This window comes from Heterocephalus glaber, unplaced genomic scaffold (assembly GCF_053883595.1).
Source record: "Heterocephalus glaber isolate CG9 unplaced genomic scaffold, H.glaber_assembly_v1.0 deba00001509, whole genome shotgun sequence".
NCBI classification, from domain to species: Eukaryota; Metazoa; Chordata; class Mammalia; order Rodentia; family Bathyergidae; genus Heterocephalus; species Heterocephalus glaber.
This window is the reverse complement of record NW_028258325.1, coordinates 16,092,488-16,108,356: the sequence shown is the minus strand read 5'-3', so window position 1 is coordinate 16,108,356 and position 15,869 is coordinate 16,092,488. Positions and strand designations below refer to the sequence as shown.

Here is a 15,869-nt window from a genome sequence, read left to right as displayed (position 1 = left end):
GGATCACAACCCCAGGAAGCACAGCAGAATGAACCCCTTGGGCATGACAAATTAAATGTAAAGGGGGAGAATCCAACAAAAAGAAAAAATCATGACAGTGATAACTCAATATGTATCAGTAATAGCCATCAATGTTAATGGTCTCAATTCACCAATAAAAAGAAATAGACTGGCAGAATGGGTCAAGAAGCAAGATCCCACAATATGCTGCATACAAGAAACACACTTAATTCAAAATGAAACTCATAGACTGAAAGTTACAGGATGGAAAATAATACTCCCTGGGATGGGAATCTGAAAAAAAGCAAGAGTAGCTATACTCATTGCAGATCAAGTAGATTTCGAACCAACACTGATTAAGAGAGACAAAGAAGGACACTACATCCTTGTTAAGGGAACAATCCAACAGGAAGAGATGACAATCATAAATATCTCTGCACCAAACACTAGTGCACCCAGTTATATAAAACAAATACAGACATGAAAAATTCATATATGCACAAATACAATTGTAGTAGGGGACCTCAATACCCCACTGTCACAAATAGATCAACTAGACAAAAAATAAGTAATGAAACACTAGAACTCAATTGAACTCTTGAACAAATGAACTTAACAGATGTTTACAGAGTGTTCCATCCCACAAAATCAGAATAAACATTCTTTTCAGCTTCACACGGGTCATTTTCCAAAACAGACCACCTACTTGCTCATAGAACATGTTTGAGTAAATGCAAAGGAAGTGATGTTATCCCCTGTATATTATCAGACCATAGTGTGATGAAATTGGAGATCCACAGCAAAAGAAACTGCAAAAATTTCATGAACACATGGAAATTGAACAACACACTTCTGAATAACCAATGAGTCACAGAGGAAATTGAAGAAATCAGACAGATCCTACAATTAAATGACAGTGCCAATACAACATATCAGAATCTATGGGAAACAGTGAAAGCAGTTTTACGAGGGAAATTCATAGTAGTGAATACACATATTAAGAACACAGAGTGAGCCCAGTTAAACAACCTGATGCTGAACCTCAAGTTTCTAGAAAAAGAAGAGCAGGACAAACCCAAAGCTCATACAAGGGAGGAAATTATCTAGATCAGAGCAGAAATCAATTGAATGGAGACTAAGAGAACAATACAAAAACTTAATGAAGCCAAGAGTTGTTTCTGCGAAAGAATCAACAAAATTGAAAAACCCTTAGCCAACCTTATCAGAAAAAGGAAAGAAAAGGCCCAAATTCATGCAATTAGGAATGAAAAGGGTGAAATTACAACAGACCCAGAAGAAATCCAGAGGATCATCAACACCTACTTTGAGAACCTATACGCCAATAAGATGGAAAACACAGAAGAAATGGACAGCTTCCTTAGATATATATGAATTACCAAAGTTGAACGAAGAAGACCCAAAAATTCTAAACAACACAATATCAACCAATGAAATTGAAAACGTAATTAAAAACTTAACAACTAAGAAAAGCCCAGGTCCTGATGGCTTCACTGCTGAATTCTACAAGACATTTAGAGGGGAACTACTGCCACTACTGTTTAAACTCTTCAATGAAATGGAAAGGGAAGCAATACTCCCAAATAAATTCCTGGAAGCAAGCATCCCCTTGATCCCCAAAGCAGAGAAAGACCCAACTGAAAAGGAGAACTATAGGCCAATCTCACTAATGAACATAGATGTAAAAATCCTTAATAAGATACTGGCAAATAGAATGCAGAAAATCATCAAGAAGATTATATACCCTGATCAAGTGGGATTCATCCCAGGGATGCAGGGATGGTTCAACATACACAAATCAATCAATGGTAATACACTATATCAATAGAGCCAAGGACAAAAACCATATCATCATCTCAATAGATGGAGAAAAAGCATTTGACAAAATCTAACATGCATTTATGATAAAAACCCTACAAAAAATTGTAATAGACAGCCTCTACCTCAAACTGATAAAAGGCATCTATGAAAACCCAACAACCAATATCATACTAAACGGTCACAAACTGAAATCCTTCACACTAAAATCAGGAACAAGACAAGGATGTCCACTATCACCACTCTTGTTCAATATAGTTTTGGAAACATTAGCCACAACAATTAGACAAGAGAAAGAAATAAAAGGAATAAAGAGAGAATATGAAGTCAAATTGTCATTATTTGTAGATGAAATGATACTCTATATAGAAGACCCCAAGAACTCTACCAAAAGTCTTCTGGACTTAAGAACCAAATTCAGTAAAGTAGCTGGGTACAAGGTTAACACACAAAAATCAGTATCTTTCCTCTACACGAACAACAGACTCACTGAGAGAGAAATAGGGCAAACAGTTCCTTTCACAAATAGCATCCAAAAAACTGAAATACCTAGCAATCAACCTAACAAAAGAAATCAAAGACCTCTTCTATGAAAACTATTAGCATTCTGAGAAGAGAGATTGAAGATGATATCAGAAAATGGACAGACATCCCCTGTTCCAAAACTGCTATATGGATTCGATGCAATTCCAATCAAGATCCCAGCAGCATATTTCAAGGACATTGAGAAAACAATCCAAAAATTCATTTGGAACAAGAAGAGATCCAGAATAGCAAAAGCAGTTCTAGGTAACAGAGACATGGCAGGGGGTATCACAATGCCCAACTTGAAAGTATCCTACAAAGCTACTGTGATAAAAACAGCATGGTACTGGCAAAGAAACAGACCTAAGGACCAGTGGAACAGATTATAAAATACAGAAACAACTCCAGACACACTCAGTCATCTCAACCTCGATAAAGGAGCCAAACACCCTCACTGGAGGAAAGATAGCCTCTTTAATAAATGATGCAGGAAAAATTGGGTTTCAACTTTCCAAAGATTAAAACTAGACCTATATCTCTTGCCATGCACTAAACTAAAATCAAAATGTATTAAAGATCTAAATATTAAAATAGAAATGTTGAACCTGCTTGAGCAGAGGTTAGGTAGAACTCTTGAAGACATTGGTGTAGGAAAAGATCTTTTGAACAGAACCTCACTTGGCGTGAACCTGCACAAACAATCAACAGGTGGGATCTCTTCTTATTAAAAAGCTTCTGCACAGCAAGAGAAACTACCAATAGTGGTTTTTACCCACAATGTGGGAAAAAATCTTCACCTGCTGTTCCTCAGACAAAGGCCTACTATCTCGAATCTATAAAGAATTTTAAAAGATCAGAGCTCCAAATTTTAAGGATCCAATCCGAAAATGGGCATCTGAAATGAACAGACATTTCTCAGACAAAGAAGTAAAAGCAGCAATAAATATATGAAAAAATATTCAACGTCTCTGGTCATTCGAGAGATGCAAATGAAAACAACACTGAGATTCCACCTCACCCCAGAAAGAATGGCTCCTATCATGAAATTAACCAATAACAAATGTTGGCGGAGCTGTGGGGAAAGAGGAACCCTGCTCCACTGCTGGTGGGAGTGCAGAGTGGTGCAACCACTGTGAAAATCAGCATGGAGATACCTCAAAGAACTAGGACTGGAAGTCCCATTTGACCCAGCTATTCCCGTGCTGGGTATCTTTCCCAAAGAATTTAAAGAGTCATACCACAGTGATATATGTGCACCCATTTCATAGCAGGACAGTTTGTAATAGCTAAAAGTTGGAAGCAGCCCACATGCCCATCAACTGGAGACTGAATAAAGAAAATGTGGTTTTTTAATAAAATGGAGTACTACTCAGCCATAAAAAATGAGAAAGTAGAGACATTTATAGCTAAATGGATGCACATTGAGGCCATACCCTTAAGTGAAATAAATAGGACACACATTTGTAAATATCAAATAGTTTCTCTAGTGTGAGAAACTGAAAATGTAAATAAGGACTAAAAGGTATAATAGATAATATAAAATAGGAAGAAAAGGGGCAAAGGGAAAGGGGAAGTAGGCATAGGGGAAAGGAAAAAGGGAATGGAATTAATATGAGAAAATGGAAAAATGGAAACAAAGTCTTTGTAAATATGGAGGGATGGAGGGGTTGAAGGGAGGGCAGGGGAAGGGGGAAAAATAAGAACCAAGATAGATTATGTAAAAGTGTAAATTTCCAGATGAATGTCATTATATTGTATACCTAAAATGTACCAATGATTAAAATGAATAATTGATAATGTGAAATAGGAAGAAAAGGGGCAAATGAGTAGGGGAAGTGGGAGGGGCAGGGGAAAGGAAAAAAGGGAAAAGAAAAATTATGAGAAATGGAAAAAATGGAAACAAAGTCTTTGTAAATAGGGCAGTGTAGAGGGGTGAAGGGAGGGCTAGGAATGGGGAAAAAATAAGAGCCAAGATACATCATGTAAATTTACAAGTTCCCAATGAGAAATGTAAATGTATTGTATACCTAAAATGTACCCATAAAAGAATTAAAAAAAAATAAAGGCTTGTTTCACCTGACTGGGGTATTTTTATGTTATTTTCAGCACAGGTTGTGCATTTGCCTCTGATGTCCAGGGCTCTCCATCAGCATAACACATCACCTCCCATCTCCTATAACAATAATCGCAAGGCTTCAGATAGGTGTTCAGGTGGGAGTTTCCTTGAGGAGTCCTCAGCTCTGTGGCTGGATATATTTCCAAGGGATCTTTTCTCCAAAAATAAATATAGTTATACGATAAACACTTTTTATTTACCTCTGAATGCTCCTGTATAGGATATAGTTCCGCGTTGTCTTCTAGAATAACATTTTGCTTCTTCAGCCCTCCAGATTTTTTGTCCATTTTCTTTTAAATTTCAAATCATATGAGATATTTCTGTGATTCTATTTACAGGCACTTATTTATTTTATCTCATCTCTTTAATATCAGAGTGGTACAGGATTCTCAGTCTACTAGAGGTTTAGTATACATTGGATGACATTATTCGTAAAGATATCACCAGCATTGCTTCAAATGGTGGCAGTGAGTTGGCATTGGCAGTACGTTCTTTGTTCATTGAAGGAGGTGAATCGTGGTGCTTCTGGAATGACAGTGGCCCTAGCATTGGGCATTCCTCTCTGTTGGGTACCAACTGGTCTGATATTTTATCAAACCTACTTTCAAAACCTGAGACTTTGCCACAAGGCTCTGCTTGGCTTCTCTCTGCAGCCCTATGGTATGCTATTTTTAGGCTGCACATGTTTAATTTTGCAACTTGTGACAATTTGAAAAGCATACCAATGTCTATTCCCACTGAGATACACAGAATCCACCAAGATGTATTAAAAGGAACAGACTTTGGGGGAAAACTCCACTGTGACAAAAGTCTTCTTGGATCCGTTAGGCTCTTCTCCCTTGAAGGGAAGCCAGCCTCCTTCCTGTAATTAATGAGGCATGTTTGGTTTTCCATTCTAAAGAGCAATGAGGGTCACCTAAGTGAATTTAAGATTTGTTTTACCAAAGACTTAGCCTTTTCCAAAAGAGCTGGAAAAATAAAACTTCCCTCTCAAATGCAATTTAGGATAAATACATCTTGAAATGCACCCACATTTTTAAATCCCTCTGCAATTTACGTAGCAACTTATTGTAGGACCTTCCGTTCTCATCACATGGTGAACCAGTTTGATTTAAATTACATTTAACTAATTTTACTGCAAGGAACTTTAGTAGGCCGTGTACCAAGTCCGAAAGTGTTAGTGGCTCAGTGTAGCGGTTGTAAAGTTCCCTCACATTTCTCTGTAAATGACAGTAGCCTTTCTGAAACATTGCTCAGACCTTAAAGATACCTGTGTGTTACTGACCATGCCACCCTGGATTGCTGATATTACTTCACATAGTACTTATATTTAATCCAGGTTAGCTGATAATTTTTAAAAAAGCATTTCTTATTTTATTTTCTAACACTTTGTGGCCTTTTTAATTTATCTTCCTAATTATGTTTTTGTGTTTTTCTGAGCCTAGCATTAAACAACACTATTTTCTTTACCTGCTTCCAAATAATACACAGATATAGGAAATGGGGTCCTTGCAAATATCCAGTACAATTGGTGATAAATTATTGCTTTTCCTAGAGAAATGACTGATCATACTGATGATCTGGGTTTCAAAGTGAAAAATAAGCCTTTAGAGAGAGCTGACTTTGAGTTTCCACACAGAATGATCTGTAAAATATTGGGTGACCATCCAGAGGCAACAGGTTACCCTTGCAGAGGAAGGGGCTGCGTATGACCTGTAGGTGGCTCTGTGACTTACCCTTGCACCTGCAAAAAAAAAAAAAAAAAAATCTGTGTGCGAGGGTCTTCACATAAAGACTTTGGGATCATTGTGTTTTGCTTACACAGCCTCCATTTAACATATTTGACCCCCCCCATTATACTATAGGCTCCATGAGACACTAGTTTTGTCTCTTTGGCTCACATGTATACGGCACCTAAAATAGCAACATATAGTAAATAATCAAAAAGTCCATTGAACAATTAAATGTATTTACATTTTTAATTATCACTTTTATTTTGGGATAATTATGATTAACATGAAATTATAAGATTAACATGAAATTACAAGAAAATGATAGCTACACATCCCATGCACTTCTGTGATGGTAATACATTATAGAACTATAATTAGTACAATATCACAATTCATACATTGGGAAGGATACAGAAAGGGCATAGAACACTTCCATCACCACAAAGGTCTACGATGTTTCACTTTTATAACTACATCCACTTCCCACTGCCTCTTACCCTTTTATTAATTCTTAGCATCCACTGATCTATTCTCTATTTTTTAAATTCTCTCAATTCAAGGAAGTGATATGAATAGTATCATGTAATGCATGACTTATGAGGATGTTTTTTCACTCAGCATAGTACCCTTGAGGGTGTGATGTTTTTCAAGAGTTCATTTCTTTTCATTGCTGTGTAGTGTTCCACAGAGTGGATATATCACAATTTATTTAACCATTGATCCATGAAAGAACATGTATCTTGTTTGTACATGAATCTTTTCTGTTTTCCTTACTACAATGAAATATGTGAGGCTAAGTAACTTTATAAAGAAGGTTTATTTTGGTTCGTGGTTCTGGAGGACAGCAGTTAGCTGAGTGGCTGTATATGATGATGGCCTTTTGCTTACAGAATCCTGAGGTGGTGCAGGACATCATTTAAGGGGAGAAAGAGATTGAGTACGTGTATTTACATGTTTTGGGGGCTCTTTCTCAGGATAAAGCTACCTAGATTTAATCATAAAAGCTCCACTCTAATAACTTCATCTAATATTAATCACTTTCTGAAGGTTCCATCTTTAAATATTGCAGTCAGATTAAGTTTCCACTCTCTTAATATCTAACACTGGAGATGAAATTGTTATACTTGTAACCTTGGGAGACCCTCAAACCAGAGCACCAGGTTGACCTGTCACAAGTGCTGTAGCCATTTGTGTACAGGGTTTATGTGAAAATGAATTTTTATTTCTCTGGGATACATGCTCTGGAGTGCAATTGCTTGGTTTTATAGTTGATATGTTTAAGATTTTAAGACACTTTCTAGACTGTTTTCCAGAGTGAGAATACCATATTACTCTTCCATTACGAATGTATGGATGATCTGGTTTCTCTGCATCCCTGCCAACTTTTCTTGTCACATTTATTTTTTACTTTAGCTATTGCAATAGATAAGTGGTGATAACTCATATTTTACTTCATACTTCCATAATAACTAATAATGTGCCATAATTTACATGTGCTTTTTTGCTATCTGTATTTTCTTTTTGGTGATATATATCTTCCTATTTTCTGCTTGTGTTCTAAATTGGATTGTGTACTTTTCCATTGATGAGTGTCACATTTCTTTGTGTCTTCCAGATACTAACCCTTTGCCAGATACACAGTTTGCAAATATTACTTACACTCTGTAGCTTGTCTTTTATACTCTTACAGTGGTACTAATACTGCAATGTTAACATTGGATAATAGCCCATTTATCAATTTCTCCTTTGGTATATCATCCTTTTGGTATCTTAAAAATGCTTTCCCTAGCCTTAGATAGTGCAGAATTTCTTCAATTTTTTCCCTAAAACTTTTACAGTTTTATATTTAACATTTAAGTTTGTGATTAATTTTGAGACAAAATTTATATGAGGTGCAAGTCTTTGGTCAAGGCTTAGTTTTGTGTGTGGATGTTCTATTGCCCTGGCATCATTTGTTTAAAGACTGTCTTTCCTCCATTGAGTAGCTCTCCCATCTTTCTCAGAAACCACTTGTACATAATTATATGGCTCTATTTGTAGGTTTTCTGTTCTGTTGCATTGAACTGTTTGTCCATCTCTCCCTCTCTCCCTTTTTGTATTTGGATGTATTGGTGATTGTACCTAAGGGGCTAAGCCTCAGCCTTTTTTGTATTTTTTAAACCTTGAGGGTCTCATTGAATTGTAAAGTTTCCCAGGCTGGGCTTATATTTTCTATCCTACTGCCTTAGCCTTGCAGAGTGCTGGGGTTAGAGGCATGCACCACTATGCCCAGCTTCTCCATTTGTACATCAGTACCGCACAGTTTCGATTACAGGAGGTACAGACGAAGTCTTTAAGCCATTCTACCCTTCCAGGTTTAGTCTTTTCAAAATTGTGTTAGCAATTTAGTTCTTTTGTGCATCTGTATAAGTTTTAGAATAATCTGGTCTATATAAAAAATCTTGCTGGGATTTTGATTATACTTGCCTTAAATGTGTATAACAATTGAGGAGAGGGGCCAGGGATTTAGCTCAGTGGTTCTACTGCCTGCCTCGCAAGCCAAATGCCCCAAGTTTGATCCCCAATACAAAAAAGAAAACCAATTGAGGAGAATTAACATCTTTACTATATTGAGTCTTCTAATAAATGAACACAGTATTTCTCTCCATTTATTTAAAATTTTTATATATTTAACATTTTTGTGATTTTTCAGCACAAAAGTCTCAGACATGTTTTGTTATATTTGCACTTAAGTATTTCAGCTTTTTAAAAAACTTTTATTGATTTTATTGGTACATTTAGGTATACCTTATGATCACATTCATCATTGAGAATTTGTACCTTTACATGATATATCTTGATTCTTATTTTTTCCCGTTCCCCTGCCCTCCCTTTAACCCCTCCACCTCCCTATATACATAAGCTTTGTTTCCATTTTTTCTTCTTACTTTCAATTTTTTCTTCTTCTTTTCTTTCCCCTGCCCCTCCACCAGTTAAGTATTTCAACTTTGAGTAATTAATATTATATTTTAAATTCCAAATTCCACATATTCATTGTTAGTACAACATATTTTGCGTGCAGTACAATTGAATATTTATTTAAAATCTTGTGACCACTCTGAACTCACTAATTAATACTAGGATTTTTTTTTTTTAGTAGATTCCTTGGGATTTTTGTAGAGGTAGATGTATTAGATAAGTTGCTTTTGTATTTTACAATCTCTGAGTTAATTTTCTTTTTTTTTTTCCCCTTAAATTCTTTAATTGGTACATTTTAGGTATACAATACATTTACATTTACCATTGGGTGTTTGTACATGTACATGATGTATCTTGGTTCTTATTTTTTCCCATTACCTGTGCACAATCCCCCCCCTTCCCTATTTACATACTTTGTTTCCATTTTTAACTTTTCTCATAATTTTTCCTTTCCCTTCTTTCCTTTCCCCTTCCACCACCTTTGGACCTTTTCTTCCTATTTCAAATTATCAATTATTAATTTTCTTTTCTTATCTTGTGGTGGTTTGCATCTCCATTACTGTTGAATGACATTGGTTGAAGCATTTCTTGTTTTGTTCCACCAATGAGCATGTTACAGTAGGTTTTATAGATTCTCTTTGTTAAATTGAAATAGTTTTCCTTTCTTTCTCTGAATTATTTAAAAATCAAAAGTGGGCTTGGGTTTTTGTCTAAGGATTTTTATGCATCAACTGAAATGATCATGTGATTATTTTTCGTTAGCCTGAAAATGTTGTAGATTTCCTCGATAGTGATGTGCTCTTATTTATTTCTTATTTGTTTATTTTTTTTGAACTGAAGTATAAGCTCTGTAAGTTCAAAACTGTTTGAGAGAGAGAGAGAGAGAGAGAGAGAGAGAGAGAGAGACTTCCTCTTTCTCATCTACCATGTCCCCACTGTAGAAAAACGCTTCTGAAATGTAATAGATGCTCAACATATAATTGCTGGATAAATGAATAGAAGTGCTATGTTGACAAATGAAACTACAGTCTATCTTATTTTAGTTACCAGTGCGCAAATAAAATAGTATGTATTCTAATCCCAGTTTTATAGGTAAAGCAATGAGGCTTTAAAATAATTAGTTCCACTGTAGAACTACAACAGTATATTTCTTCTGTTTCAGACTGTGGCAAGGATGTCATCCTGAATGACAAATGTGTGGAAACAAGAACTTCAAAAAGTATTTTGCTAACCTTTGTGCAGGAATCTAGTTTTATACTTTTTCAAATAAAACTTTGAAAATTCCTGGAAAGCATACTTCTTTAATCCATTTCAATATATAGTTAGACTTTGGAGACTGGCGGGAATGTGAGAGTTAAAGAAGCGAATGAGTTGTTAAATGCATTTGAGTCTATGATTTCAGGAATGTTCTTCATTTTATTGTACAAGAGCATCACTTCATATATAGTGTTGTTGGGATGTATTAGTTTTAACAGGAATTGGTACAATTGTCAGAAAAAAAGTGGGAGGAGCTGCCTAGGAAGTTTAGCACATCCCATATGCACTAAATATCATGGAGATGATATCTGTATTTATTCAGAAGGAACAAAAAAGCCATAGGAATATTAAATGAGCATAGAGAAACCCTACAAATTGCCCAAAGCACTTAAGAATTAAGAAAAACTGCACATTTAAAGAAGGTAAGCCTGTCATTTTCCTGCTTTAATATCAACTGCCTTTATAATACTGTCTTTAACAGAAAAATACTTTGTGGAAATTTCAAATGCTTGTGATTGTTCTATTAATTTAGTGGATAGGGAGATTGCAAGTTGTATAATACTGGCTTTTAGAAATAAGAAGAAATTGAAGCAGTTCTTGCTCTTAGGACAACACATCCAATTAGTTTTGCAGCTCAGTTGCCCAGAGGCAAAGTGTAAGGCTTAAGAGTTGAGGTTTCCAGGCTACTGCATTTTAAAGCCCACAATGAGTTCCCTAATTTCCAAATACCTGAGCCTGGACAGTGCAGAAAATGTAGCCAATTTTAGATAGCCTGTTTTTCACTGCTGGGCTCATGAAGTGGAATATATTTATCTGTGACAGAAGACCGTTGCCTCCATTTAGTGATAAATCATCAACTCTATTTGTTTAGAATCGGGGTCAGCCCCTTAACTGAGTTTCTCCCCCATTTAGGCTTTCTGAATCTGATTAACACTGTGCCAGTTTGTTGTCTGATGTCTGACCTTGAGCAGCAACATGCTTTCCTGCTTCCTTTTTGTATTTTAGAATCATTTTCTTCAGCTTTGGACCTGGATTTCCCTCCCCAGCAGGCTTGATGGCTGGAGCAGGCTTTTCCCTGGGTATCTGAAGGGTGCCAGCCCCAGTGACCTGTCTGTTGTCTTCTCACCTGCTTACATGCTGATTCATTGATGAGCTGGCATCTCAGGCCCCGCCTCCCTCTGAATGGTCTGTGAGGTTGCACTTGCTCCAGGAGAGGGGACGCTGAGCTGCACCACAGCTGCCTTACTACAAGTGTGCACCGGCCGCCTATCTGTTGCCACTGAAGAACTTGGGGACCATTCTGAGAAGCAGCGCTCCCTCAACACCCCATTCTGTGCAGTCTGTATCCGGCTTCTCTAGCTCCTTAAAGGAATTTCTGATTCAGGCACTAACAGCTAATTCCACAGGAGTTGTAAGGCAGCCTGTGACATAAACTGAGACAGAAGTTTCCCCTCAGAGACTGTTTTGTTTTTTTGTTTTTTTGTTTTTCAATTGGCAAAGACTTCTGGCTCTCCTCAGAGGAATATCTTGTTGCTTAAGATGAGTGGCTGTAGAAAACGGTGTAAACGTGAAATATTGAAATTTGCCCAGTACCTTCTCAGACTATTAACAGGTTCTCTTCATACAGGTAATGGCTTTTTTTTTTTATAATAGTGGCTGACAGAGGATGGTAACGAAGTTGAAACAAAGTAGGAAAGCCTCACTATTTCTTTGTTGTGATTATCTCTAATGCTGTCAATAAAATGCAATTATGTCTGTTTGCTGAGATACATGTTTCTAAAAATGTGTGCAGTGCAGCTGTAATTTGGGGGTAGAACTGGATTCTCTAAATGTGTCTTTTGTATCTTCATCGCAGTGTTGCTATTAGATGTGCCTCAGTCTAAGGGAGCATGGTCTGCAGAGTGGAAAGAGTAAAAAGGAAAAAAATTGCATGATTTGGTGAGGGGTTTTCCCTCACTCTTGCTTGCTGCAGGTTACTGGAGAAGCACATAGCTGTCCTCCCTGCAGGCATACAGAAATTCTGTAGAACTCTTTGATCGTAATAACCCCTAGATTATTTCCAGACTTTGATCATGGGTCTCGGTGGTGAAAGAGTTAAGGACATTTTTTTTGGAATTCTGAGTTGCTAGCAAAATGTGAGCAAAATGTGAAAACAGCCGACAAGTTAAATGTCCATGAGAGGTTTGATGTTTGTTTCACTGCGGTGGATTTCAATGTTTAAAATTTTTGCAGGATTGAAATAGAAACTCTATTTAAATCTAAGTGTTGATAGCAAAAAATATTTTTAAGATTCTAAAATGATGGAGTTAAACCAACAATTTTGCTACTCTTAAAATTCTTTAGTGCCGTCATTAATGACAGGTGGGACTAATATTAGTTCACACTAGTAATAGATATTTTAACTTTGAGAGAACAAAGCTAGTTTAATAAAATACTACACTTTGATTCTTGGCCTGGAGAACTAATGTTAGCTTCAGTTTTTTTTTTCTAATTCTAACTTATATTTGTCTTTTATAAATAATGAGAAAAAAGAGTTCAGAAAGAAATTTACACACTGTGCTGCAAAGTTGAGAGATGAATTTGAACAGCGTTATATCTAGAGATGTAGAATCTTCATGGTTATTAACACAACTGCATATACAATTATGTTGACAACGTGAAAAGGAAAAACTATTTTGAGAGTGTAAGTGTGACAATCAAATGATTTCAGAGAGCACCATTAAGTGGTAATGGAGATTAAAGGGGTTGCTAAAATCCTAATGTTAACATCCTTCTAATATCCAGAAGCTGGTCTTCAGCAATGTAAGTTATAGTGACTTTTGATGATTTTAAAGAATGATTATTGCAAGCTGTACCTGACTTTTGCCAACTTGAAGTTCTCTTGTGTTTGTCACCTCCTGTTCATACTCATCTTAAATACTCCCTTCTGTCAGTATGACCTTGACATTACCTTTTCATTTGCTTTAAACCCTCAAAGATGACATATCACTGAGGATACTGTATCTCATTTGACAATGTTCAATATGTGCTCTTTTATCTTTGTATGAAATTAGAGAAATATTCTACAAAAAAGTAGAAGATTTCCATGAATCCACAAGATTTCCATGGTAGGCTGGATTTTTCTTTTTGATAAAATAATTTTGAGGTTCTACTGATTTCTTACTGGTTTTATGTGCATTGTTATACCCCTTTTGTTCATTCTGTTTGAAGAATGGTTTTCTTAAACTTCTGATTTTAATTAATTTTTATGAAAATTGCAAGTTGTTTCCAAGTTGTAGATCATAAATATTAAATTCCAAATACAAATTGTGTACCATTTGTCTACTGACTAGCTGGTAGTAAATGTGGAATTTATGGAAAGCTAGTAAAGCCTTATGCACTATATATTTAGAAATCAGAGTAGGTGAGCAGTTTATTTTGAGACCCAGGAGAAAAATACGTAAGAACAGTGCCTTTGAACTTCGGAAACTAGGACCAAGATATTATCATAAGGTAGTAAGTTAGATTTAGGTCTTGAGAAATGTGATGATGATAACTTGTTTCTTGTAAAAATTCTTTTCTGCTCAATGTCTATAATATCAAACACTGTGAAATCCAGTCGGAATTTTTACAACTGCTGAAAATTCAACTTGTAAAAGGTGATTTATGCATTTACTAGATACTGTGAGAATATACACTATTCATATCACAAGATCTAATGTAAAATTCATTGGAACACTTTTGAGTCCCTTAGGTAGTAATTAATGAAGAAGTACGAAGCAGAGCTGAATTCGTTTAAAATAATTTACTTTAAGTTTAGATATGCAAGAATTTGATAATTGTATCCTGAACAATCAGTATATATCTATGAATTTATAAAATATTCAAAGCATTGGATGATTTTTTTTTACCCAAAAGCCTTTAGTTTTTTGATTAATGATATCTGAGGAAATAGTTATTTTGTTTTACATTTGAAAAATAGGTTAATTCTGAAATTAATATTTTGTGTCCTGGGTCATTGTTTTTTGTAAGCAAAATGGCTTATGCCTTTATGCAAACTTAGAAAATTGAATATTCAAAAAATTTTTATGTATGCAAACTTTTCCTTTGATGTGTATAATTGGCATTATCACAAGTTACAGGGAACCAGTTTATCTTTCTGAAAACTTTTCATGTAAGGTTTGGCAGTGCTTAGAATTACTTGTGAATGAATTTTTTAACTAATGAGTTTTCTAAATGATCTTTGATTAGAGAGTGGATAAAATTTACCAGTTAAAATAAAATTCATACACTTTTACCCAAAATATTATACATATTTTTATCATGTCAAATCACTTTTTAGAGTAAGTTTTACAAACATATATTTTGGCTTTATTAATCATGAAAATTAAGTATTTTGAAAGATTTCCATTATGGCCAATAAATCACAGAAATCCATAGGGCAAGTATTTCAAGTTAATGGTTTATAGTTTGGTATGCTTTAATGTAGGGTCCAGTTGTCCCAATTCTTTCTTAATTTGGGACTTGAAACATGCTGGGCCATGTTATGTTCAATTATAGATGGGACCGTGGCTACGCAATATACATCCTTGTGCATCCAAGCACATAGAGATGGGTTATGAAGATTATCCTAGTAAGATGATAGTCTGATGAAAAATCAGAGAATTAGCAAAGCCAGCAGTAGGAACCTAAGTACCATGCTCTTATATGAATGCTTACAAAAGGGGAAATGATAGTACACATCAAGTTCTGAACTCTTCATTTATAGAATTTAGTATGGGACTATTTTATGGTACCTATTTGAAGGTTGTTCTGACATTCAGCAATATTCTATACTTCGTGTTCTTGAAAAATAAGCAAGACTTTAACACATTTTCCTATTAGCAAAAATTCGCCAAACATGTTTCTGAGGTGAACATTGCCTGGAACTCTGTTTCAGGCTTTATGACTGCAAGGTATAGTCATGGTAAAGATCAACCCTTCACCTAAGGGAAGCAAATGCAATTTAAACTGAAAAATTATGTTAAGCTTTGAATTGCTATTTAACTACTGGATTAAAGTACTTCACATTTAATGATATTATATTACTAAAAGTATAAGGTAAAAATTCATCATTCTGTCACATACAGAATTTTATATTATAAAGAAATAATGGGAAGGAAGTTGGAGAGAGGGGGAGGGGAAAGGGAAAGGGGAGGAGAGGCAGGTGAATTTGTTTCGCAAATTTGCATTGACTGGTTTCCAGTGGTCACTTGAGACCATTGAAATTACTGTATGTGAAGTCAAGATGACAGTGCTAATAATGTAAATATTTAAATACTTTTATTTTGCATTTTTATAATGTGAAGCAAAAATAACGAGTGATTCTTGGCAAAATCAGAGAACTAGCAAAGCCAGTTTCTGGCCATATGCCCGTTTTCTATCACCTTCTTTCTTCCTTATGCTTATGGGTCACAAGATCATAT

General features: G+C 35.5%; 1 protein-coding gene across 3 annotated transcripts in view; it reads left to right on the top strand.

The window, feature by feature from the left end:
* Kcnip4 (potassium voltage-gated channel interacting protein 4) overlaps nucleotides 1-15,869 on the top strand; it is a 1,104,843-nt gene that overhangs the window by 215,858 nt on the left and 873,116 nt on the right. The window contains exon 1 of one of the 3 annotated variants that reach the window (XM_021260224.2): nucleotides 11,883-12,052. The exons of the other annotated variants lie outside the window; for them this stretch is intronic. Coding sequence (XP_021115883.1) covers nucleotides 11,965-12,052 — 88 coding nt within the window. The 5' untranslated portion in view covers nucleotides 11,883-11,964. Of the gene's footprint in view, nucleotides 1-11,882; nucleotides 12,053-15,869 lie in introns of those variants that run through there. 3 annotated transcript variants of the gene reach the window in all.